At 38.3% G+C, this 25349-nt stretch overlaps 1 protein-coding gene across 1 annotated transcript; it reads left to right on the top strand.

Moving 5' to 3' along the window:
• LOC311287839 (protein mono-ADP-ribosyltransferase PARP14-like) lies at positions 1-25349 on the top strand. Its single transcript, XM_084404934.1, has 15 exons — positions 1-290; positions 446-573; positions 2508-4010; positions 4521-4754; positions 4879-5100; positions 5191-5248; positions 5420-5566; positions 5666-5725; positions 11237-11413; positions 11510-11692; positions 20056-20471; positions 20720-20957; positions 21089-21225; positions 22038-22218; positions 24170-25349. The coding sequence occupies exons 1-15, from the start codon at positions 122-124 to the stop codon at positions 24448-24450; spliced, it is 4134 nt and encodes a 1377-aa protein (XP_084261060.1). The 5' UTR covers positions 1-121; the 3' UTR covers positions 24451-25349.

The raw sequence follows: 25349 nt of genomic DNA, 5'->3' as shown, positions 1-25349 counted from the left end.
AGGAAGCTGGAGGAGTGGCAAGGGAAACCACAGTCTGTAAAATGAGCCGAAGCAAGCAAAAGTGAAAGTATGTCAGAGCACCTATATTCATGTCAAAGCCCAACAAAACAACAGATTAAAGATGGAGAACTACCAGCACGCTGTGTTTTTTGAGACAAATAATCTCTCTGATGTGGAAGTTAAACAAATACACACATACTTTAGCATCAAGAGAAGATCAGGAGGAGGACAGTGTGAGATCTGCAAAGTGGGTGACAACACCTACAAGATAAGTTTTATGAACAAACTAGGTAAGTGTTTTTTGTTACTGCAGTTTTTACACCTTGTTTCAATCAGTGCTGTACTTTTATAACCTTGTCAAAACAACTGTAATAATAATATTCAATTTCTAATTATTACAGTTCTTTAGTTCTTTATACTCATCAACATGCATTTGTATTCAAAGCCCAGGAAAGAGTGCTAGGCCGAAAGGATCATGTCATCAATATACCTGGACGAGAAGAGCTCCGTGTTTCATTAAGCTGTGACAATGTTGCTGAAAGCAGCAAACAGCCTAAAGCATCTGCTAATCAGGTAAGTGGCACAGTCATAAAACAAACAGATATGTAGCTTAGATTTATATGCCCGCTCTACATTGTTTTCTGCTGATACAATGTAGTCAAACCTGTTTGCCCAGAGACACCAACCCTCTAGTTACTATAAATACATTGAGTAGTTCTAAATCACCTGCTATTTGAAGCTTGACAATAAGGTAGCCCTGGGACTAGTAGCGTGTAATATTGACAAAAAAAAATGACATATTGATATTTTCTGTTATTTTATCAAAACAATAATTTTGCTAAGTGTGTTTTTGTGCTGGTACCTTGGCTGGTTTAGGCCTGTCGTGGACCGCTATCTCCTGAAGATTTTCATATTCTTCATGTTCTGTGCTGTCACTAGTTCATAAAAATGTCAAATTAAAGGCCCATAGTTGCCTCTTTAAATTTATTTGAGGACATTTTAACCTTTATATGGGATTTTATCTTATACCTTATTACATGTATGCATAATATGTCAAAATCATACAATAAATTAAATTAGAAATATAGTTGCAAGCAGCAATTATTGGGGCCAAGCACAAAGAACACGATAAGTCATGCCAACATGCCTGGGAGCATCAGACCAACTGCAACAATGAGCAAATAAAGACATATTAAGATAATTTTAGGCAAAATGGCTGACAAATCACTAGGACAATCAAAGTTTGGTGTCCATATTCCAAAGCATTGCAGAGATACAGCCTCAGTCTTTTTGGCATCATGCCATCAAAATTGTTGATGCGGTATGCAAAAACGGTTTCGTCTATCAACCCAAAATCAATAACTTTTTGTCGGTATAGGCCTGGAGATGATACATTTCGATTTTGGTGAAAATCGGACAAGGAGGAGTTTGAAAAAGTAGATTTTTAAAGAAAAGTAAAAATGGCGGACAGGAAATTCTCGGCATGACCCAATGAATCTACAAAGACCAGTTTCATTACAATAGGCTAATATAATCTAAAATTATTAGCATTTTTGGAAATTTCATTATAACTTTTGACCACAAGGTGGCGCTGCCAATAAAACTTTTTGAGTACCTTCAGTATGTCTTCATAGTGATGAAGACATACTGAGTTTTGTAACGTTACGCCAATGCGTTCATAAAATCTAGCTTTTTTTTTTTACAAAATTCTAAATGGCCGATGGGGTGTTATATGACTCGACATGCTGAAGAGACTCTAGAGAGGCCAGTTTTGTGAATTATTGAAAACGGCCATTTTCAATGTCTCCTGACAACAAGGTGGCACTGCGCCAAAACTGTTCAAGTAACCTCAGATCATGTTTGTCATAACACACACCAAGTTTGGTCAGAATATGCTAAAGCATTGTCGAGATATTGCCTCACTTTCAATTTGGTGTGTTCTTCGTCGAATTCGTTCGCGCATTATTCGAGAACGGTTTGACGAATCGACTTGAATTCCACATCTTTCTGTCAGCATGGTCTGAAGATGACCTGGTTCAATTTTTGTGAAAATCGGAACAACGGCCTGGAAGGAATTTTGGTTTGGACTCGCACATGTCTGTGGAGAACCGATGATCTACTGATACGAACTAAGTAAACCAAGCAGTTGACTTAATTGAGGGGGACAAAATAAAAGTTTTTTATGGTTTCTCGAAGTATATGTAAAAAGGTGAGTTGATTAAGACTAGTTTATTCACTTTATAAGCTTTAAACATCCGTGTTTCACCTCATTGGGTGTACATGATGTCATTGCGTGATTGTGCACACAAACCGTTTTTTTAACCAGTTCATTGAAATGAACGGCCCAAAAGAACCAGTTTGTGGAAATTAATCCGACTTCCCATCACTAATGGGAATTATCACTTCCATAACATTTGCTTGCCTTGAATCTTCATTATGAAGCAGTTTGTACAATCAATGAATGCATGTCTTTATCATTTGTTCTTTTTTTTTTCTTTTTTTTTTAGAAATGTGCAAGTGATAAAATTATGGAGAAGGTTTTTAAACTGGACTTTTATCTATTACGCTACCTCAGCGAATGTAAAAAGGCGAATTCAGACTTGGAGAAACTTCTGTCTGCGCTCTACAGCACCTTTGAGATCCACATTGACTCTGAAGAGGTGGTGGTGAGGAGGGATCCAGCAGCTGAGGACATGTCCCTGAAGAAATGGGAATTTGGGGTCGACCAAGTGTTCGAGACTTTAAAGTCACGTTATAATATCTACTTTGAGGTTGATAGGGAAAAATCGGAAATTCTGGAACAACACCTTTACCTCTCTGGTGAAGACTTACAAATCTATTGTGAAGAAGAGACGTGTTTAGCCGTCGTGGTTGGAGAGCGAAAACAAGTGGAGAAGATTTTAAAATTTGTAAGTGGCTTGCATGATCAACAGCAGATTCAAGAAGAGTGTCATGTGTCTGAGAAGCAATTCACCCTCATCAAAGAGCAGTTTGAGTCGTACATAAAGTCTATTTTGCCTGCACTTCAGATCGCTCAGGAAAAAACTGGCATTCTCCTTTTGAAGGGTCCTGAAAAAGAGGTCCATGCAGGCAAAGAGGAGCTTTTAAACTTAGCAAAAGAAATCAAAGAGAAGAGGATCCCATCACATCGTCCTCTTGTGACCTTTTTGGAATCAAGTGGTGGTATACAGCACTTCCAAAACCGATTTCAGAAGAGCCTCCGCAGCCCAGTTATGCTCGAGACCTTAGGTTCAGATCTCCTTTTGTTGAGTTTGTCCGACGGAGCGCTACATGAGGCGGCTGCTGCCGTGCAGAGAGACCTGTGTTTGGAGACTGTGCGCCTGGAAAACACTCAGAAATCATCTGCGTTTAATACGCTGAAGGAGGATTTGAGTGAAGCTGTCAAGCAGGCCAATCGTGACAGTGTTAAAGTGGAGCTTAAATACCTGGATGAATCAAGTTTTGACCCCAAAGTGCAACTGGTGGGCTACACTACTGAAGTTAGTAGGCTGAAGGACATTGTGCTAGAATACAAAAGAAACCATCAGAAACATCATGACTCCCTGCCTCTTTCCAAGCCAGAAATGGCAGACCACTTCCCTGAGATCTTGTCGATGGCCGGTGTAAAGAAGAGCAGTGTGGAAATAAAGTCAACGAGGTTGCCTTCCCCATGCGTCCACCTCACGGGACCTCGTTGCGAAGTTGAGAGTTTGAAGGACAGCCTTGAGTCGTATCTTCTGAGTCTTGTCACTAAACGATTTGAGGTGAAAGGACCTGGAGTTCAAAAATTCTTTCAAAGTGATGGTATAGAGACTTTGAAATTAGTGAAAACTTCTTATATGGTTTGCATACTGCCCATCGATGATGGGCGTAAAAGTGGTAACATGCCCATATACATGAACAGTATGCCTTTTCTGAGCTTGCCAGCTGCTGCATCTGCCCAATACTCTCTGGATTATGACAATGAGATAAACATTAAAGTTGTGGTTGGTAGTCTTGAGCAACAACAGGTAAGGCTAACAATTTTTTTTTTCTTAAATACTTAGCTTTAAAGGCATACTCCATCCAATTTTTTTAAAATTCTTCCATCATCTCCTCACCCTCATGCCATCACAAATGTAATGACTTACTGTACTCACCAATGACGGTTTTCAATGCCGCATTTGCCACTTGGCGGGTTTTAATTTTAGGCCCAGTAAACACATATAGTTCTGCTTCAGAAGACATTGAGTCATCAACTGGAGTCAAATGGATTACCGTCATTTTCTGGTTCTTCAAGCATCAGCTTTGGAGATCCCGCACACTTGCAGACTCGCACAGATAGATAATTTTCTAAAAATATTAATTTGTGCTCATCTAAAGAAACTCTTATACTCTTATATGGGTTGGCATGAGAGTGAGTGAATGAATTTTTCATTTTTGAGTGAAGTATCTCTTTAACGAGTAAAATAGACCAGTATTTATTTGTTATACCTCTCAACAGCACTACTAATTTTTGATGATTTGTGTCATTAATACAGGCCGATGTGTTTGTTGCTCCAATGATAAAAACAAACATGACCTCAACCTTGATTGGGTCATCCTTGTTGAAAAAAGCAGGACAGCAGCTTCAGACTAACTTCAACAATGCCAAGGGAAAGCGCACACTTACGCCTGGAGACGTGCTGGAGGTGGATGCGACACCAGCGCTGGGATGCTCAAAGGTTTTCTTCGTAGAATGTGTGCCCAAAGGAAAAAAACAAAACAGCGAAAAAGTAAGAGGCAGTAAGACATTTAAAAAGGGTTAAGATGTGTTTTGACTGAACGGATGATTGAATGGATGAGATTTACAGACAAGATTTAGTAGTTTTGCCATCAATATTATATATTTTGTTACAGGCACTTCGCTGCGGACTTGGCCGAGTTTTTGCGCTATGTGAGCAGAATTCTTGGGGTTCAGTTGCACTGCCAATAATAGGACCTGGCATAGTGCTGTCGATACCGGTCAAAGATGCCGTTAATATTCTTACTCATGAAATCTGTGAATTTTTATCTCGATCCACTGGTTGCCTGCAGACCATTTGTATCACCATAATGCCTAATTACGCTTATTCTGAGGAAGTAAGCAATCTACATATTATAAGCCCTCTATGCAATTAAGTGTATTGCAGCGATGTTTATTCCTAACCCTATTTTGGAAATATTTTGCAGATGTTCCAGACAGTCTGTGCGGATCTGAGTGTAAAAATGGTGGACAACACAGGACAAGGCAAGAGATTTTAGAATTATGTATTGCATTCTTTGATCAATGCTATTTTGACCCGCTCCCAACTTATCAACAATAATTTATTAGAAAAGAGCAAAAAAATAAGTTCATTCAACAAATCTGCAAAAAGTCTCAATGGTTTCTTCATCTGCATGTCTTTCCCTGTCACCACAGCTCTGTTTCACTCACTGACCTCTGACCTTGATGAGATCATCATGCCAGTAGATAGGATTGAACTCCATCTTGTGTTTGGTGACATCACTAATGAGACTACTGATGCCATCGTGAACACCACTGACTTTAAGGACTTCCAGACGAGTGGTATTCATGCAGATTTCTAAATAACCAAATGATTCTTGATATCAAAAGAAACTATTTCAACCATAAGAGAGTGTTTACTTTTGACCTAATCTGTCACAGGAGTGTGTAAAGACATCCTCACCAAAGCAGGACCTCATGTCCAGGGTCAACTGACAGGAGGTAAGAAAATAAACCACAGTCTTTTAAGCTTTTGATTTATTATTTATATCTTCTAACCCTCATAAAACAGAAGTTCATGTCTTTATTAGAGATGGTGTGATACTAGAAAAGCAGGAGAAACTGCATACCCTTAACCAAACCTGTTTGCAAAAACAATTAGAAGTGCAGAAGTGAAGAAATGGCGACATTTTAGACCTTCAGATTTTTTTAAAAGCTCAGCTGACATATTTAAAGAATAAACTGGCCAATTTAGATGATTTGATGTACAGTCAGTGGCATAATTGTGACAACCAAATGTGTAAAAAAAAAATGTGGTCAAGTTAAATATATATATTGTGATGGAAATTTCTTTAATCTGACTATCTAAAATAAAACTGTTGCGTCTACTGTCGACACAGAGCGTCTACTAATCGACACTTAATAAATAAAACTGTTGCGTCTACTCATCGACACAGAGCGTCTACTAATCGACACTTAATACCCTTTATACTCTAGCTCTTGCGTCTTCAGTCGACAACTGGCCGAGTCTACTAACCTAACTTCTTTGCTGCGCAGCATAAAAACAAATGAGACAGACAGATGGTTTATTCAAAACGGCCGGGAGTTCTCGAGCAATACTCAGAGATTCTCGGCCCAACATAAGAATACAATAGGCTTTATAGGGTAAAGCCAGACACATCAAAATAGAATCATCATGACTAACATGTCATGCGCTATCAATATGATTGGTTAAATTGTTTAAAGCAAGCCCCCCCCCCCCCCCCCTTTCATTACCCTTTGTTAGCTACATCAGCAAAATATCAAAAACATTGTAAGGGGTTAATATTTCAGTCAATCATTTCACAATACAGTCAAAATAAACAGAACATTGAGTCCTTTCTAAAAGTTCCATTCGACCAAGGTTACATTGAGTCAAAAGTTTGTTAGAAGGTTAGATCATATCGAAAGTTCGTCTGGTGGCTACATCCTAAATAAAAGGAAGTAAAAGTTATCCTGTTTTATTGTTAGATCTGGAATGGAAAGTTAGTCACCATCAGACATAGAAATGGGAAGTGTAATAAAAAGTTTATGATAAGATGAAAATCTAAGTTCAGATTTTCATGGTTAGTAACATAATTAATCTTATCTAATTAATTCCACTGCAATATCTATATAAAATATAAATAGATTAAAGAACCCTAGCCTAGATTATAAATGAAATATATTCTCTAAAATAACAATTATAACAAAATAATTACAAATAAAACGTTTTTAGATTATTTTTTGTCAAAATCACAATTACAATCACGTGTAATATGATTGAATTGCTTATCACTTTTGACCAATAGGTGATACTGCTACCAAATTGATGTTGTGTGGTCAGTGTGAGCAGACAATGACACAAACACAATTTTGGAAGATAAGATATTTATTGTTACTGTACATGTACAATGAAACTCTGGTGGAACAACCTCCAGATGCCAATACTCTATACAACAATAAAACCACAAAGACAACACATGTTCATAAATGTAAACATTAAAATATGTGCAATAAAACAGAGAGTGACAAGTGCTAAAATAGTGTAGTTGTCGTATTGCACTGCGATAAATAGGACATTACACAATAAAATAAAATATTGCACAGTAAAAGATTGCACTAAGAGGCCATATGTGAGGAAATGTTTAAGATCTCTAGGTCCATGTAAAGGGTGGGCTGTTCAATAGTGCTACTGCTGTGTGGTAGAAACTGTTTTTGAGTCTTGTTGTGTGGGCATACAGTGTCCTGTATCATTTACTAGACGACAGGAGGGTGAACATGTTATGACCTGGGTGTGAAGGTTCTCTACTATTGGGTCTTCCGGGTGCAACGTGCCCTATAAATGTCCTCCAAACTGGGGAGTTGGGAGCCGGTGATCCTCTCTGCTGTTTTTATAATGCGCTGGAGAGACTTCCTGTTTTCTAAAGTACAGGCAGAGTACCAGACTGCGCTGCAGTAGGTGAAGACAGATACAATGATCGACCTGTAGAAGTTAACCAGCAGCAGTTGTGGCGACCCATGCTTTCTTCTACAACCTTAGGAAATGAATCCTTTGGAGTCTTTTTTTAACCATCACCGAGGTATTGACGGTCCACGTCGCATCCTGGCTGATATGGACTTCAAGGTATTTGAAGCTCTGCACAACCTCCACTCTCTCGCCATTGATGTTTATGGGGCGATGGGTAGCGGACTTCAGCCTTCTGAGATCCAGGATCATCTCCTTCGTCTTTGTTGCGTTGAGGATCAGGTTGTTGTTTTGGCTCCAGCTCTCCAAGTTCTTGACCTCTGCTCTGTAGGCTGACTCTTTGTTTTGGGTTATTCTGCCAACAACGATGGTTTTGTCTGCAAACTTGATGATAGTGTTCGTCTTGTAAGAGGGTTTGCAGTCATCCGTGTAGAGGGAAAAGAGAAGGGGGCTCAGCACACAGTCCTGCGGTGCTCCCGTGTTCAGCATGATGGAAGAGGAGACATGCTTTCCCATGCGCACAGTCTGTGGTCTACCGGTCGTGTAGGAAGTCGTGCACCAGTTGCACAGATGTGTGTTGAGACCAAGATGGTTCAGTTTGTTGACCAGGTTATAAAGAGGGATGGTGTGATCAGCGGACACATATGTGCGGCTACTATTAATTGATTATAGTGTGTTAGAGCCACATGGAGGGCCAGTGACACTCGTCCTTAGTTGACCTGTTTGCACTGTAGGCAAACTGGTGTTGATCCAAAGAGGGTGAAATATTGCTCTTGATGTGTGACAAAAAGAGTCGCTCTAAACACTTCATCACTACCGGCATCAGGGCTACTGGACTGATTGCTGCCTGTTTTGGTACCGGGATAATTGTGGCTGACTTGAGGCACGTTTGAATAGTGCCCTGCTCCAGGGAGGTATTAAACAGGTCGGTGAATACTGCTGTCAGCTCACATGTACATCGTGTCAGGACCCGTCCTGGCACGCCGTCTGACCCAGTAGCCTTGCTCGGGTTGATGTGGTCCAGAGCCTGTCTAATCTCATGGGGGTTCAGCATCAACATACTTGATGGGGCTCCCTGCTGTGTCTGCATTATGTTATTTGAGGTATCTACACAGTCAAACCTGGCAAAAAAAAAAAAAAAAAAAAGTAGGAAAAGTTTGAAAAAGTAGGTTTTCAAAGAAATTCCAATTGTCAGACAACAAGTTTGACCAAATATGGCCTAATTGATTAATATTATAGTCCTTGGTATGACTCAAGTTATCTATCAAGACCAATTTCATTAGAATATGTTAGATTAATCAAAAGCTCTTAGCATTTTTTTTTATTTAAATGTTAAATTTTGACCAGAAGGTGGCGCTGTTCCAAAACTTTTTTAATACGTTCACTGCATGGTCCCAATGATACAAACGAGTTTCAAATGATACGCTAATGCATTCATAAAATACAGCTATTTATGACCAATTTCAAATGGGGAAATTGGATAGCATTGGACTCTGTATTCTACACTGAATCAAAAGAGACCAGTTTAATGTTTTTTTTGGGCAAACTCTTCAGGTGTTAAAAGGAAAAATAAACATTTGTCATATCTCCTGACCAGTATGTAGCCCTGAACAAGAGAAGCACATTTTGTGTGTAGCCCTTAGGGTTCAAAAGTTATTAGCATGAACATCAGAGCATCTTTAGACAGTCCGTGGCGCTGGAGGTTTTGAGTTAGACTTCAAATTGGCTATGAGGACAGATCAGACTGTCCTCTATCTGTGTGCCAAATTTCACAACTTTCCCACAAACAGTTCTGTGGGCTGCCATAGACTCAAGAGCGGAAGAAGAAAAAGAAGAACAAGAACAAGAAGAACACTAACGATTGCAATAGGTGCTGGGCCCCTAAATATGCAATACATAGGGAAAGTGGGGTGAGTTGTGCCAGTTTTTACTCAAAGTGACTTTAAAGTGAGGCCATGGCAGTAATGCCTTCAACTTAAGGATGTACATATATTTCAGGATGTGGTGCATCCCTGAGAACAATAACTTTGGATCTGAAATAAATTGTTTCAGAAATATAGCTTTTGGGAAAAAAGTGGTCTCATGGCACAACTTGCCCCTGGTGCGGGGGAAGTTGTGCCTTTGGGGGAATACATTGGGGTAAATTGTGCCAGTGATTTCTGAAGTAAAACAGAACATTTTAATGTTATGAAATGTAATGCTATATGAAAGCAAGATAAATTCAATACAAAATTACTCATTTAAGGTTTATTTAGATATTGTCACCCTGGAATACCATAGCATGCGTTTTTCCTACTATGGTCAATTGCATAGGGATTTTGTATTGAACATAACTCTGGATCACAGTGTCATAGAGACAAGGGGGCGGGCTCATTTTACTCAGACGACCACTCAGTCTCTCAGGATCATTGTGAAGCTATCAAGCTACGCCCTAGCAACCATTTAGAGCACCATAGCAACACAATATATGATATTTGTGAATCATTTCAGGCAAAAAGGCTTTGGCAATAGATGCCTGTTGACATAGCGCTGTCTGTCAATTATGTAACATATAAGAATAAAGTGACTAGGCTAATTTCTAAACATCCTATTGTGACATAGGCCACTTAAAAACAGAATAAAACTTCTCTTTAATAACATAGTGCAAACTCAAAACTGAAATCAGTGTTAGCTAAATTAAAGAAATAGCAGGCAGGCCTAGGTCAAACAATGATGAGGCATGCCCATCTCCTCACTTCTCAAGATTATCCCCTGTGAGTATGTAGATCTGGCACAACTTAACCCAGGCCCTTTGGCACAAATCACCCCAGACCCACAAGTTTGAAAAACTAGCATGATCCAGCAGTTAAGAGCTAACATCATGCTAACTGTATAGACTCATTGTGTAGCCTACTAAAGCACTAAAACGTGTGAAATGTTTTCAAACTTGTCTATAATTGTTCAGACACTACAATCAAAAAACCTTAATCATAGAAATTTTACTTTGAAAGGGAAAAAACTGTTTTTTTGCACTAAAGTGTGCTTAACTCTCATGCCATGTGTCTCTCTTATTTGGAGGATGAGTAAAAGTGATTGCTTTTCAAAATGATGTGGTCACATGACCAATTTCTTCTATGGTTTTCCAGAAACAAGGGGTGGAACTACTTCCCCCCTGGCACAAATCACCCCACTCTCCCCTATATATATATATATGCCTTTCCATAACAATTTGGCCCTTGTCAAAGTTACTCAGATCTTTATTTCTGCCTATTTCTCATGCATTCAACACATTGATTACGAGAACTGTTTGCTTACCATCTAATCTACTCAGACCTTAATATGTGGCCTTGTTAGGAGATGATCAAACAATCGCTCTACCTGTGAATTGTCATGTTTTGGCTGATCAGTGTGTGTTTTTCTGTGTGTTTGTGTGTGGTTTGCAAAATGTGATTTCTCTTTAGATGAAAGATAGATGTATCTTTAGATGTAAAAGGCAGCAATGATATGCAACATGTCATCTAACCCTACCCCTTATATATGTTCTCCAGCTCAGGTAACGAGTGGACAGATCTTTACGACACCGCCAGGAGGATTCCCATGTAAGACAATCATGCATGTTTGTGGAGAGAGGGACACCAGTGTTATCAAGACCCTGGCGAAAGAAATAGTGGTTCAATGTGAACATGGCCGCTACCAGTCTGTGGCCATTCCTGCTATCTGTGCTGGTCAGTAGCTTCATTTTTACTTGCAATGCAAAATAATAAACCATTTGTCTTTTAAATCAGTTTGGTGTATGATATGCTGGAAAAAAATACTTGCAGGACAAGGAGGTTTGGATCCAAAAGTGGTGGCCAAGTCTATTCTAGAGGGAGTAAAGGACGGTGTTCAAGGAGCTAATCTTCAATATCTCCGAACTATTCGGATCATTCTGCTGAAGATTAATGTTTTCCTGGAGTTTAAAGCGATGGCACAGCAAATCTTTGGTGGTAATACACAGTTGACAGGTGAGGATAAATCTGTGCCATGCAGAGGCAATAACAGTTTTTATTACATATGTCCATGTCATGCATTTAAATAAATATATTTTAGTTTTTGTTAATGCTTTTACAGTGAGACACTCATATTTTTGTAAGTCAACACAGACATTAGCATCACCCTGGTTTCCTCGTCAAAAAGCAAATAGGATTTTTCCATTGGCTTTTGGATTATTTCAGAAAATAAGCTCTGTGACCAACAAACGTCTATGAAACATTTCATTCATCATGATAATCTTCACAAATGAACACTACTTTTATGGATTTTGAGGCCTAAATACAATTGCTAGGCTATAAACGCACCACACCACCGTCACATGACCTCAACATCACCATCACCATCACTAAGCTTCTGGCAACTCTTCAGTCTTTATTTAAAAACATTCCCTGAAAGTTTGAATTAGAATAGTTTGCAAGAGCACAATTATAAACACAATGAGGTTATAAAAGTGAAATAGTCAGCAGATGACTTTTAGGTAAAAGCTTTTATAAAAATCACAAGGGAGTAATACTGATGTATTTTCAGAGGTGTCAAGTAACGAAGTACAAATACTTCGTTACCTTACTTAAGTAGAAATTTGGGGTATCTATACTTTACTGGAGTAATTATTTTTCTGACGACTTTGTACTTCTACTCCTTACATTTTCACGCAATTATCTGTACTTTCTACTCCTTACATTTTAAAAATAGCCTCGTTACTCCTATTTAATTTCGGCTTGTTTTCATTCCGGCTTGTCGTCGTTAAAAAAAAAATTGGCCAATTACACAAACGGTTTAGAGCTGAGTCCCACCTCCTGAATACACAGCGCAGCTTTCTAACTTGTGCGAGGCTGTAGTCATTGGTTGTGCGCAGCGCCAAAACTCCTCCGAAGGAAACCTAGATGCGGTAAGCGAGGGAGAAATCGGGGCAAATCGCGTCAAATTATTCAGAGAGAGAGAGAGAGAGAGAGAGAGAGAGAGAGAGAGAGAGAGAGAGAGAGAGAGAGAGAGAGAGAGAGAGAGAGAGAGAGAGAGAGAGAGAGAGAGAGAGAGAGAGAGAGAGAGAGAGAGAGAGAGAGAGAGAGAGAGAGAGAGAGAGAGAGAGAGAGAGAGAGAGAGAGAGAGAGATTTTGATTTTTAAACAAAACTTTATTTACAAATAAACAAATCACACATTATTCTATAAATTCACATCATGATTTGTTAGAAAAAACCATTCATTTAAAAACAAAAAAATAACTCATCATCATCAATTTTACACAGACCTTCCCAACGACACCATTTCATTTTAAAAGTACAAAGATCACACATAGCTTTGTAAAATCTGAAATCAATCAAAATTCTTGCTTTAAGTAACGATTTAAAAACAAAAACAACATCATCATTGTTTTTTTTGCTCTATTTTGTTTTTCCTACTCATGTATATTGCCAACTTCGCTTGTCCCAAAATAAAATTCAACAATTGAAAAACAACTCGCTTTTTTTGATCATATTTAAAACCAAAAATAAAAGTCTCAGGATAAAAACACTCTTTAAACTTATTACACAATCTTTCAACCATTTCAAACAAAGGTCCAAGTCTGATACATTGCAAGAAGGCATGAAACACAGTCTCTTTATTTAAACAAAAAGGACAACCCGAGTTATTCTTCGGATCTAAAACTGAAATAAAAGAGTTCACTGCAATAGCACCATGCAAGATTCTCCACTGCAAATCTCCTGTTCTTTTTGATAATGGTGGCTTGTACAACACTCTCCATTCAGGTCTTACCTCATTACCCAACTTTAACACAGCACGCCAAGGGGTATCAACTCTATTATTCAACTTTTTTTTGTTTAGAACGAGCACACACATTTTATACAGTTCTTTTCCAACACATGAAAAAAAAATCAACAGAAGAAAACTTCCTTTGTTGAATAAAACATCCCGAACACTCTTCAATTTTTGGCTGAATTAGCAAACAAGGAAACAAATCTTCCCTGTCAGGGATATTAATCCCTAAAGAAAATTCCTCCAACATGAATTTTTCTTCATCCGTAAAAACTTCTTTTAATTTATTCAGATAACGAGAAACTGAACGAACAGATCGAATTCCAAGCTTTTCAGCAAAAGTTTCTACATTCTGAAAAACAGGCCCAGTTAAACACAATAAATGATTTAAAACATAAATCCCTGAGTCTTGTAAACTCCTACTAAATCCTGGTAGGAAATTGGGTGCAGAAACATCTAGTCTTGCATTAAGTATCAAGGGTTCATTCAGTAACCAAAAAATTGAGTGAAAATTTTCAGTCCTTTGAATGTAAAAAAGATTCCAGATCTTAAAAAGATGTTGATAAAAAACCAGCAATTTCGAGAGATCCAAACACTGAGGGTCCATTAGGAAAAGAGATTTGTCCATTCCGAAGTTTCCAACAGTCTTAAGTAGGGCACAACTGATTGCCCTCCAACTCACATTCGTCGGTCCATCAAGAAGTCTTTGTAAAAAATGCAGCCGGAAAGCTGCAATCCTGCTCTGTAAATGAATCAACCCCTGGCCTCCTTCTTCCTTAGGTAGAAATAAAATACACTGTGGAATCCAGTGAAGTTTGTCCCAAAAAAAATCAACAAAAGCCGCTTGAATTTCGGCTATTAGTTTTACAGGAGGATCAATACAAACCAGTCTGTGCCATAAAAAAGAAGCAACCAAATTATTTACAATAAGCGTTCTACCCCTATAGGACATGTTGGGTAGAAGCCACTTCCATTTATCTAAACGTCCTTTAACTTTTTGTAATACACCATCCCAATTCTTTTGTAACAAATTATCATCTCCCAAAAAAACCCCTAAATATTTCAAACCCCACCTATTCCAACACAAACCTTCAGGAAGAACTGGTTTCCCTTCCTTCCAATCTCCTAATAAATACGCTTCACTTTTCTTCCAATTGACTTTTGCTGATGACCACTTTCCAAAGTCCTCTATCAGTCTAGATAAAACATGTATATCACTTTGTTTGTTAATTACTATTATGAGATCATCAGCATAAGCTGATAAACAAAAATCAAACTCACATAAAGGTATCTTAAAACCATCTAAATTCTTCCTGATTTTTTGTAGAAGGGGTTCAATGACAAGAGAATACAACATTCCAGATAACGAACATCCTTGTCTAATACCTCTTTTGACCTTGAACGGAGCACATAAGCCACCATTAATCTTAATTATACTCTCTATGTCACTATAAAGAATTTTAATCATGTTTAGAAAATTCTCATTAAAACCAAAAGCTTCTAAAATATTCCATAAAAATTCATGCTCAACCCGATCAAAAGCTTTCTCTTGGTCAAGAGACAACAAACCACAATTGATGTTAAATACTTTGGAAACCTGTATAACATCTCTAATTAAAGAAATATTGTCAAATATTGACCTACCAGGTATACAGTACGATTGATCTGAATGGATCACCTGTCCCATTACCTTAGTCATTCTCTTAGCCAAAGTTTTAGAAAGTAATTTATAATCACTACACAAAAGTGAAACCGGCCTCCAGTTCTTGATCTCCGAAAGATCCCCCTTTTTCGGAAGGAGAGTAACTACTGCCCTTCGGCAACTCAACGGCAGCCCACCCTTCAGCAAACTGTCGTTGAATACCTCTAGCAGGTCAACTCCTAACTCCGACCAAAAAGCCTTCAGAAAGTCCACTGGAAGCCCATCTATACCTGGAGCTTTCCCGGACTCCATATCATGGAGTGCCTTATACAGCTCTCCCAGGGTTAGGCTACATTCCAGTTCTTCACTGGACTCCTCTGAGATCTTTGGTAAATCCTCTAGAAAAGGAGATTTTCCTTTATTCTCCGGCTTAAGTTCACTTTTATACAGGGATTGATAAAAACTCATTGCTACATCACGAATCTGTCTGGGATTATATAACAAATTACCATCCTCAGAACGTATGGCATGAATTAAACGTTTCTGCCCATTTTTCTTCTCATGACCAAAGAAATACTTGGAAGGTGCATCCATCTGATCAATGTTTAAAAAATGAGCACGAACTAAAGCACCTTGTGCCTTAAACTCTAAAAGCTCTTTAAGTTCAGCTTTTTTCCTAAAACAAGTTTCCAAAATATTACTATCACCTGAGGATTGATACAACTTTTGTAAATCTATTAATTGTTTTTCACGAAATTCTACAGACCGATTAAATTCTTTTGTAACATTTCGAGTATATTGTTGTGTGAATTGCTTTATTTGTACCTTTCCATAATCCCACCATTGCTGTAAAGATTTAAAAGACGTTTTCGTTTCTTTAAAAGATTTCCAAAAAAATGTAAACGATTCAATAAATAATTTATCATTTAAAAGACTCGTATTAAAATGCCAATAAGCACTTTTGGATTTCACTGAATTTAAAATACACTTACAACTTACCATACTATGATCAGTAAAAGACAAAGGCGTAATAAAACATTTGTTAAATAAATTTAAATGATGTTTGAATACATAAAATCTATCTAATCTTGCCAATGATATATAATTATCCCGCATGTGGGCCCATGTATATTGTTTTTCATCACCATTTATCATTCTCCAAATGTCACATAAATCATATTTCTCAATCAAATGAATTAAACTCTTACGTGAAGCCATATGAGGTTCAACATGATTCCTGTCCATATCCAACTCAGTACAATTAAAATCACCGCCCAAAAAAAGAAAATCTTCAGAACCGCAATCTTTAAGTGTTGCACCAAGAGTATCTAAAAAAAGTAATCTTTCTATAGGTGTCGTTGGAATATAAACACAAATAAAAACAAACACACAATTTTCATAAGAAGCTCTAACTTTTAACAGTCTGCCTTTCACAACTTCAACTACATCATACGAAGTTGGTTTAAACTTTTTATTAAATAAAACAGCCACCCCACCACTTATATTTGAGTAATGACTTAGAACGGATAAACCACTAAATTCCTTCATCCAGTCAACCTCATTCTCCACACTACTATGAGTTTCCTGTAAAAAAGTTATGTCTATGTTTTTCTGCTCAATTTCCTCAAAAATGTGTGCTCTTTTTTTAAAATTGTTTGCCCCATTAACATTCATAGATGCAATATGAATTTCATTCATAATGAAAGCAAAGAAAGAAAAAGAACACAATACGCCATACCAACAGGAAAAATTATTCCTTTTCTGCCACTTATACAACATCATTGTTGTGAGCGATATTTATGTTTCTCACTATTTTTTTCAACCTATACGCTTCTTTATTGGTAAAGGAATCACTCGCCATCCAACTCTTTGCCCGATCCACAAATTGCTTCAAATCAGGAAAATACTCTTGCACTTTTACACCTCTTTTATTTTTTGTTGACCTGAGAAACAATTTAATGTCTTCAAGATCATAACTACGTACACTAAGTTCACCTTGAGAAAGACTCTCACTGCATTCAGACAAATCACTGTCACTTTCAGTATCTTGAATATCCTCATCTCGTAGTTCAGTTGTCTTACTGATTTTTGCATCTAGCATTTTATTTTTCATCTTTCTTTTTTGCGGTGTCTTAAATGAAAACTGCTCTTGTTCTGGTGTCAACTGTGCTTCTTCAGCCATTACACTGATTTGAACCTCTTCACCATTTGCACCTTTTTCGCTTTCTGAAGGATAAACCACCCTATCAGAAACACTTAAAACACTATTTGTAGGTAAATTCTTAGGAATTGGATCTGCTTGTACAATCTGAGATGAAGCTACTTCAGCCTCAATTTCTACCAAACGATCTACCACGTTCTCTACCACTACCGAACCTTCCTCTTGAACATCCACATTAACTTCTTTTCCATCACTTTCCTTACCCTGTACAACTAGGCCTACTTCATTACTTTTTTCTCCTTCAACATTTTTGACTGGGCAATTCCGAATTAAATGCCCTTTATTGCCACATCCGAAGCATTTGACTTTACCAGTCGTGACGAAAATCGAATAACTAAAATCCTCAATTCGAAAATTCAAAGTTAAATCTAGATCGACGTCATCCGGAATTATCATGTATGCGAAGCGCCTAAATGAAACGATATGCTTCAATAACGGCGATTCGCTACTGATTGGAATCTTTTTGATCGGTGACACCAATTTACCATAGCGCGACAGTGCTTGAGTTAGAATTACGTCACTTACGAAAGGTGGTACATTAGAAATGATTACCTTTTTTGCTGGCATAGAAAGTGGTAGAACTGAAATAAATTCCCCATCAATGACAATTCCCTGCTCAACCAACTCGTTTGCCTTGTCAACACTATCTAGAAAAACTACAGTCGCATTGTTCATTCTAGACGCGGACAAGACGCTAGAATGTCCAACTAACTCTCCAACGGCCAAACAACATGCCTCAATACTCACAGCTGATGCTACCTTAATTGCGTGGCGTCTCGTGAGTGTATTCAACCCCTGCGTTTGTTGGGCCGCCATGCTTCCGACTAACGGAGAGCACACGACCCTTCAAAAAACTAAACTAAACAAAAAAAACAAAACATACAACAAAAATAAGAAAATAGATAATCAAAAAAAGAGAGAAAAATTTCACTCACACCGCTCTGCACCACGCTCACACACCCTCGCTCAACAGTCACACCGGAAGTGAGAGAGAGAGAGAGAGAGAGAGAGAGAGAATTTTTTTCCTTACATGACTTTTACTTTTATACTTTAAGTAGTTTTGAAACAAGTAGTTTTATACTTTAACTTGAGTAAAAAGCTTGAGTTGATACTTCAACTTCTACAGAAGTCTTTTTAAACCCTAGTATCTATACTTCTACCGGAGTAATGTGAATACTTTTGACACCTCTGTGTATTTTATGTTATAGAATAAAGCGTGAAAATATCATGAGCTTGACATTATTTCATACGGTGGCCGAGAGAGCTCAACGCGCTGCAACTGAAGAAAACACATGCAAATAGAAAAAACACCCGCAAATTAAGAAAACATCTTCATCAGTTTCACAACACATGTGTGCTCCAAATACTCACAACACAACCAAATACAGAAACGCTCTGCAAAAGTTCACAACACAACCAAATACAGAAACGCGCTGCAAAAGTTCACAACACAACCAAATACAGAAACGCGCTGCAAAAGTTCACAACACAACCAAATACAAAAACGCGCTGCAAATAGGACAGAACACAACGGAAATGTTTCCGGGGAACCCAATAAGTGACGGACGGACGGCTCGCGAGCTTTACCAGAGAGACGCGGGCTCTGGCTTTACCTATGCCCTACTCTCTTAAAAGGGCAGACGGCAGAGCCCTTGAATTGGGCACTTTGGAGGGAGCGGGGCACTTGTGTGCCATTATGTTGATGAAGGGAGCAACGAAAGACAACGTAATTTCCTCATTATTTTCACCTGGGATGTTCCCATGACAACGCAGTGCGTGTCCATCAGCTGTTCTTACCAGAAATAGTATTAATGCTGTTAACATAACTGTTGCAAATAAATATACATTTTATACAACAAAGTTTTTAAAATATGTGTTATCTTTGTGTGAGTGTCTCAACTTTAAAACTTGCCGTCTCATATTTGGACCTACATTCTAACATTTATTATGAAACTTATTTTAACATAACATGACAAAATGTGTTCAATGTAACTGATGTATAGATTAATGTCTTTTCCTCTTTCTTTTTCTCTATCTTTTTTATTTATTTATTTATTTTAGTCTTCAGCTCATTGTTCTTTTTAGTATTCTTATGGCATTGAACATATCGCAAATATACATTTTGTAGGCCTATATTGTATACAAAGTTGTATGTCATAAACGTGTCATCTTTGTATGTTTTGCAAAAAAAAATAATAAAAGTAGACAGCTGTAATACGCACGTCCTAGCCGGGTCCGTCACTTATTGCGTTCCCCGGAAACATTTCCGTTGTGTTCTGTTCTATTTGCAGCGCGTTTCTGTATTTGATTGTGTTGTGAACTTTTGCAGCGCGTTTCTGTAATTGCAGCGCGTTTCCGTATTTGGTTGTGTTGTGAGTATTGGGACGCACGTGAATTGTAAAACTGATGAAGATGTTTTCTTATTCGCTGGTGGGTTTTTTTCTATTTGCATGTGTTTTTTTTCTGTTTGCATGCGTTTTTTTTCTGTTTGCATGCGTTTTTTTCTGTTTGCATGCGTTTTCTTCATTTGCAGCGCGTTGAGCTCTCTCGGCCACCGTAATTTCAGGCATTTCACCACAAACCCATTAAAAACAACACTGACTTCTGGACGATGGAACCGAAAGTGCTAAAATGCTAACTCGTTTCCTAGTTTTGGCCTACAAAAATACATCATTCCTTCATCACTATTTTGACAATATTGCACTTTCACCTTTTTCAGCTCCTGCACCACTTGTACCAACAAATGTAACCTCCAGAGGGCGCAGTGGATCAACTATGTCACGCAGATCACAATCATTTTCTTTACAACACTCTCATGACTTGAGTTCTCTAGTCAGAGCTTTGCCAGTCACAGAGAACACAGCATCATTTCTCTTGGTCGGTCACACAGATAATGAAGTGTCTGATGCCTGCAGAGAACTTCAGCGGGCGTATGAGAGCCAGTGCTCCACACATCCTTTCCACCCAGAGGAGATTGAACGTCTCACTCAGGATGAGATGAACCAGCTGCTCTCTAAAGTCAATTCACTGCACCTGCAGCTGGAACAGAGCAGCTCTGGAGGATGGGAAGTGAAAGGGCTGAAGGATGGTGTGAATGAGGTGGTTAGACTGATACAAGATGCACTTCGCAGACAGGTGAGAAAGACAACATTCAAATTAAATTAGCACTATAGACAATCACCTAAGCATATAATGTATATAATATGCATACAATATAATTAAATATAGTGCATATATAATTTAAATGTAAGTTTGAGCAAATCACCTGAGCATGATATGCATATAAAAGTCACATAGTAATACATTTACTAACTTAAAACCATGGCTTTACAAATTTACAAAATAAATAAATGAATGTGCAAATTTTTCTCTCAAACTCTAAGGTAAGAGAGAAGGACCAGGCATCCCTCTTCACTCAAGTCACATGGTGCATTATGGGACCACGGGGCGTTTGGCAGAAGGTGCCCGTAGAGGTGAATTTTAAGCTTGAGAGAGGAGATGTGAAAGATGGAATTATGGATGCACAGGGTGTGAAATGGACTGTGGATTTGAGTAAGATGGAGGCCACAGCATGTGATTCAGGACAGGTGACGTCTCTCAAACGACTGGAGAACCTTTCAGGTGAGGACGCTTTCATGAAATATGAAAATATGAACTCAGATTAAAACCACTGATCGACATCTATAGTATGAAATTAAACATCCTTGAAAATAATCACACTGAATCAAAACCCTCAATATTTTGCATTTCAGATTTCTCTTTGCCAATTAACTGGGACAAAATGAGTCACAGTGACCTGTTAAAGGTGATTGCTTTAGATCAGCAATCTACGGAGTACCAGATCGTGAAGGCAGACTTCAAGAAGACCGTTGCAAAAACAGTGCTCAAGGTTTGACACTCAACACCAAAGTGTGCTTTACAAAATCATCCTGAACGACATAAAAACCTTTTAAATAACCACATTATGTCTAAACAAAATCATATCTTAACATGCCAAAAATCAAGCGTAGCGTTAGTTCTGGCAGGTCACGTTAGTCAAGCTCGCATCAGCTGACCCTCAGCCGATCCACATCTACCTATAGGAATACGACGCCTATCACCGTATACATATATAAGCTCCTTCAGTATTATCAGTAGCTATCGCGTTTCTCAGGAGCTAACCCTCCTCCATCCCCAGCTCTTCCTCTCGCCCAGTCAGGATTTGGCATTCTGATTCCCCTTGAATCAGAATAAATCCTCGAAATTTGTTGTACTTTAAAATTTTGAATTAAATATATTTGCAAACTTTCATGTTGGTTCTGTTCTGTTTACCCCAAGGGGGATTATTGCTGCTCTTATCCATGCTAGGCTGCATGGATGCGCAGGGAGTTCTCGCCCAGAACGGAACCAATACCGCCAATCCAAACTGTATGCTAATTGTCAATCGTATTTGACGGTAGTGGTCCTGACAGAACTTGTATTTCTGGATTAGAGTGTCTACAACAAGGCTAGATTACTGAACTAAACATCATCATCATCTATATATACATTTTGTTTTATTTAAAACCTTTAGAAAGTGTTAATGTACCATGTTTTGATTTTGTATGGCAGTGTAGTCCTTACAGTTTGCTTACAGTTTGCTATGAAGAACAAGAGATGTGAATGTAATGTCCATCAAATATATCTGTTCATGGTTGTTTGTGTGCAAATGTGTTTCAATAGATCGAGCGTATCCAGAACATGAATCTTCGGCGGTTATATGAGGGACGTAAAAAAGAGCTGGAGAACAGAAACGGTCTCCCTGTGGGAGCAGGAGAGAAGATCCTTTATCACGGCACATCAGAGGCGTCCTGCTCATCCATCATGAAGACTAACTTTAATCGCAGTTTTGCTGGGCAAAATGGTAATTGTTTGTTTTTAAAGGTTAATTAATTTAAATAAATAGTTCACCCAAAATTGGGAATTCTGTTACTATTTCCTTGTGACCGATGTCGAAAAGGCTGATATTTGCCATTTTTCAATTATGTAGGTTGTTCTGTTTGGCTGATGAATCTCATTAGTGGGACTTTTATTTTGACGGGACTGACGCACAGGGCACTCTGTATTATTTACGTCATATTCACTGCATCCTGTACATAAACATCCAAAAATGGAAATTATATATCGCCAATTATATTTCGCCTACATAAATATTCACTTTTGAATATATCAGGGGTGTAACGGTACACAGAAGTCACGGGGAGACAGCGAGTGAAGCGGCACCTGAGGCTTCCCATTTCCAGGACATGTATTCATCACGCATATCACTGGACTTCAATGACACAAATCGGCACAATGCCAAATGACTTGTCTCATTATAAAAGCAGAAACAACTTATAATACTCTGCCATTTATGGCACATCATTTGAAAGGGTCTATTTTTATTTGTGTACACTCACAATAAAAATAAAACATTGTGCTTTTGTAAAATAAAGAAACAAACAGGATGATGCTTTTCTGCCGTCCCGGTTTCCTTTCCATGAAGTTTGTGAAGCGCGTCACAAAAATGTATCAAAACTCGAGCAAGCAAACTCTTGTTTTGGGTTGGTGATCGTCTCTTCTTCTGCCCGTTTTCCTGTTGTGGTTGTTAGCAAACAGCGTTGCATTACTGCGCGCGCCCCCTTCTGGATTAGAGTGTGTATCGCCTGTGACTGACTGTATTCATTGTCTGACTGTATGCACCGAACCGCGATGGTTTGGGACAGATACATGAACTGTTACTCCCTGGGTTTATTTGTTGGTGTTTTTTTTTTGTTTTTTTTTTATTTATTTTTGCCTTTTATTAGGATAGGACAGTAGCTAGACAGGAAGTGAGGTGGGAGAGAGAGAGAGAGAGAGAGAGGGGGGGACGGGATCGGGAAAGGTCCACGAGCCGAGATTCAAACTCGGGTCTCCTGAAGCGCAGCGGCGCTACATGTCAGCGCACTTGCCTACGAGGCTATCGGCGCCACCTGTTTTTGCTTTTTAAGAATTGCAGCTCTTTTCCAAAATAGTGAAAAGGCTGTCAGGGTCCAAAAATGATTAAAAAAAAGTACCATGGTCCATGTGAATCACTTATAGTCATGCAATAACTGTGGGAGGAAAACCCCAAATTTAGGAAGTTGTTCATTGAACAGCAAATCATGGCAGAATTGTAATTTTTGGGTGAATGTTACCATTATTATTTTAACTGATGGACTATCCAACTGATCAGTCACTGATAATCTCATTGGACTCACACTGGTGACTTTTTATTTGTTCTCAGCCACCTTCTACGGTCATGGGACGTACTTTGCTTTGAACGCCAGCTATTCTGCCAATCCTACCTACCTATCGGCGCCAACTGTTTTTGCTTTTTAAGAATTGCTGCTCTTTTTCAAAAAAGTTAAGACTGTCAAGGTCAAAAACTGACAAAAAGCACCATAATCCATATATGACTCACTTATATTCTTCTGAAGTCATGCAATAACTGTGGGAGGAACAAATCCAAATTTAGGATTTTATTAATTGAAGTCATGACAGATTTGTTATTTTTGAGTGAACATTATGTTTATTTCATTTGAAGAACTTCCTCTTTATAGTTTAATAATCTAGCCCAGTGGTTCTCAACTCCAGTCCTCAGGACCCGCTGCTCTGCACATTTTGTATGTCTCTCTAATCTGACACACTCAGTTCAGTTCATGGAGTCTCTCCTAATGAGCTGATGATCTGATTCAGGTGTGTTAAATAAGGGAGACATACAAAATGTGCAGAGCAGTGGGTCCCGAGGACTGGAGTTGAGAACCACTGATCTAACTGGTCAACTGATTTTTAACTGACTTTTTATTTGTTCTCAGCCACCGTCTATGGTAATGGGACGTACTTTGCTGTGAACGCCAGCTATTCTGCCAATCCTATCTACGCGGTTCCTGCAGCAGACGGGACTCAGCTCATGTTTGTGGCTCGTGTGCTTACGGGTCATTACGATCAGGGTCAGGCGGGCATGAAGATGCCCCCTGTTCGCCTCGCACCTGACCACAATTATGACAGCGTGGTGGATAACATCCAAAATCCTTCCATGTTTGTGGTTTTCCACGACTGCCAGGCTTACCCAGACTACCTCATCACATTTAAATGAACTTCAACCAAAACCAACCTTGGTTTGTAAATTCGACCGGATGAGCTCTGGATGATCTATAAACCATTGCTATTTACTTAGTTGCTTTTACATTTAAATATAATCACTTTTATTCAAAGGTTAGATTTAGTTATCACATAGCAGATAGATACCTCTTTAAGCTTTATGTCATGCTCATTATATATGAGTGTTTTACTGACCAATATAATTCAAATTACACAATTTAATGATATGAGAGCAGAAAAAGTGCAATATTAATTGACAAAGCTGTTTATAGATTATGGAACATTTACATTGAAATACTTCAGAGAATCGCACAGGTATTTTCTGGCTTGTGCAAACCACTCAAGTGATATTTAGCTTCAGGCCAATCTATTAATCACTCCTGGATAAAAAAATAAATAAAATAAAAACTACATCTAATTACAACTATTCAGTTCCCATGGCCCCTTCAGGCGCTCATTATCATGATGAAACCAATTGACGTTGTTTCGAATGAAATGTAGCAAGTTTGTGCAATATTAAGTTGCTGTTACAGCAGTGCCTTATAAGGGCAACATGGATGAACCCAAGAAAAACAGTCTATATTGTAACAGAAGTTGTTTTCTTGTTTTATTTAACTCAGTTTCTATTTTTATTTCATTTTCTGCCATTAATTTAGCTTAAACTGCAGAACAGACTGATCAGCCTCTATTTTATAGAGGAAGCCTGCCTAATCTATTGACTTATAAACTTTCAAAATGTCTACAATTCTAAATCCATCCAATGGCGATGATGTCGTTGTGATATTTGCATACTGAATTGTAATTGGTTTTTGCTTTCCTGTCCTTAGAGCACTTTGGTTTAAGTTGAGTCGCTTATTATTCTTACATGCACGAGAACAATAAAATGTTCATGTC

This window comes from Rutilus rutilus, assembly GCF_951802725.1.
Source record: "Rutilus rutilus genome assembly, chromosome: 3".
Classification (NCBI taxonomy): domain Eukaryota; kingdom Metazoa; phylum Chordata; class Actinopteri; order Cypriniformes; family Leuciscidae; genus Rutilus; species Rutilus rutilus.
The sequence above is the reverse complement of the archived record's forward strand: the minus strand, read 5'-3'. Positions and strand labels throughout refer to the sequence as shown.

Excerpts from the sequence above, each read along its gene's own strand:
- LOC311287839 (XM_084404934.1), top strand. The coding sequence starts at position 122 with ATGGAGAACTACCAGCACGCTGTGTTTTTTGAGACAAATAATCTCTCT. Across the intron at positions 20,958-21,088 it reads ACGACTGGAGAACCTTTCAG|ATTTCTCTTTGCCAATTAAC; the intron begins GTGAGGACGCTT and ends TTTGCATTTCAG. Across the intron at positions 21,226-22,037 it reads TTGCAAAAACAGTGCTCAAG|ATCGAGCGTATCCAGAACAT; the intron begins GTTTGACACTCA and ends GTGTTTCAATAG.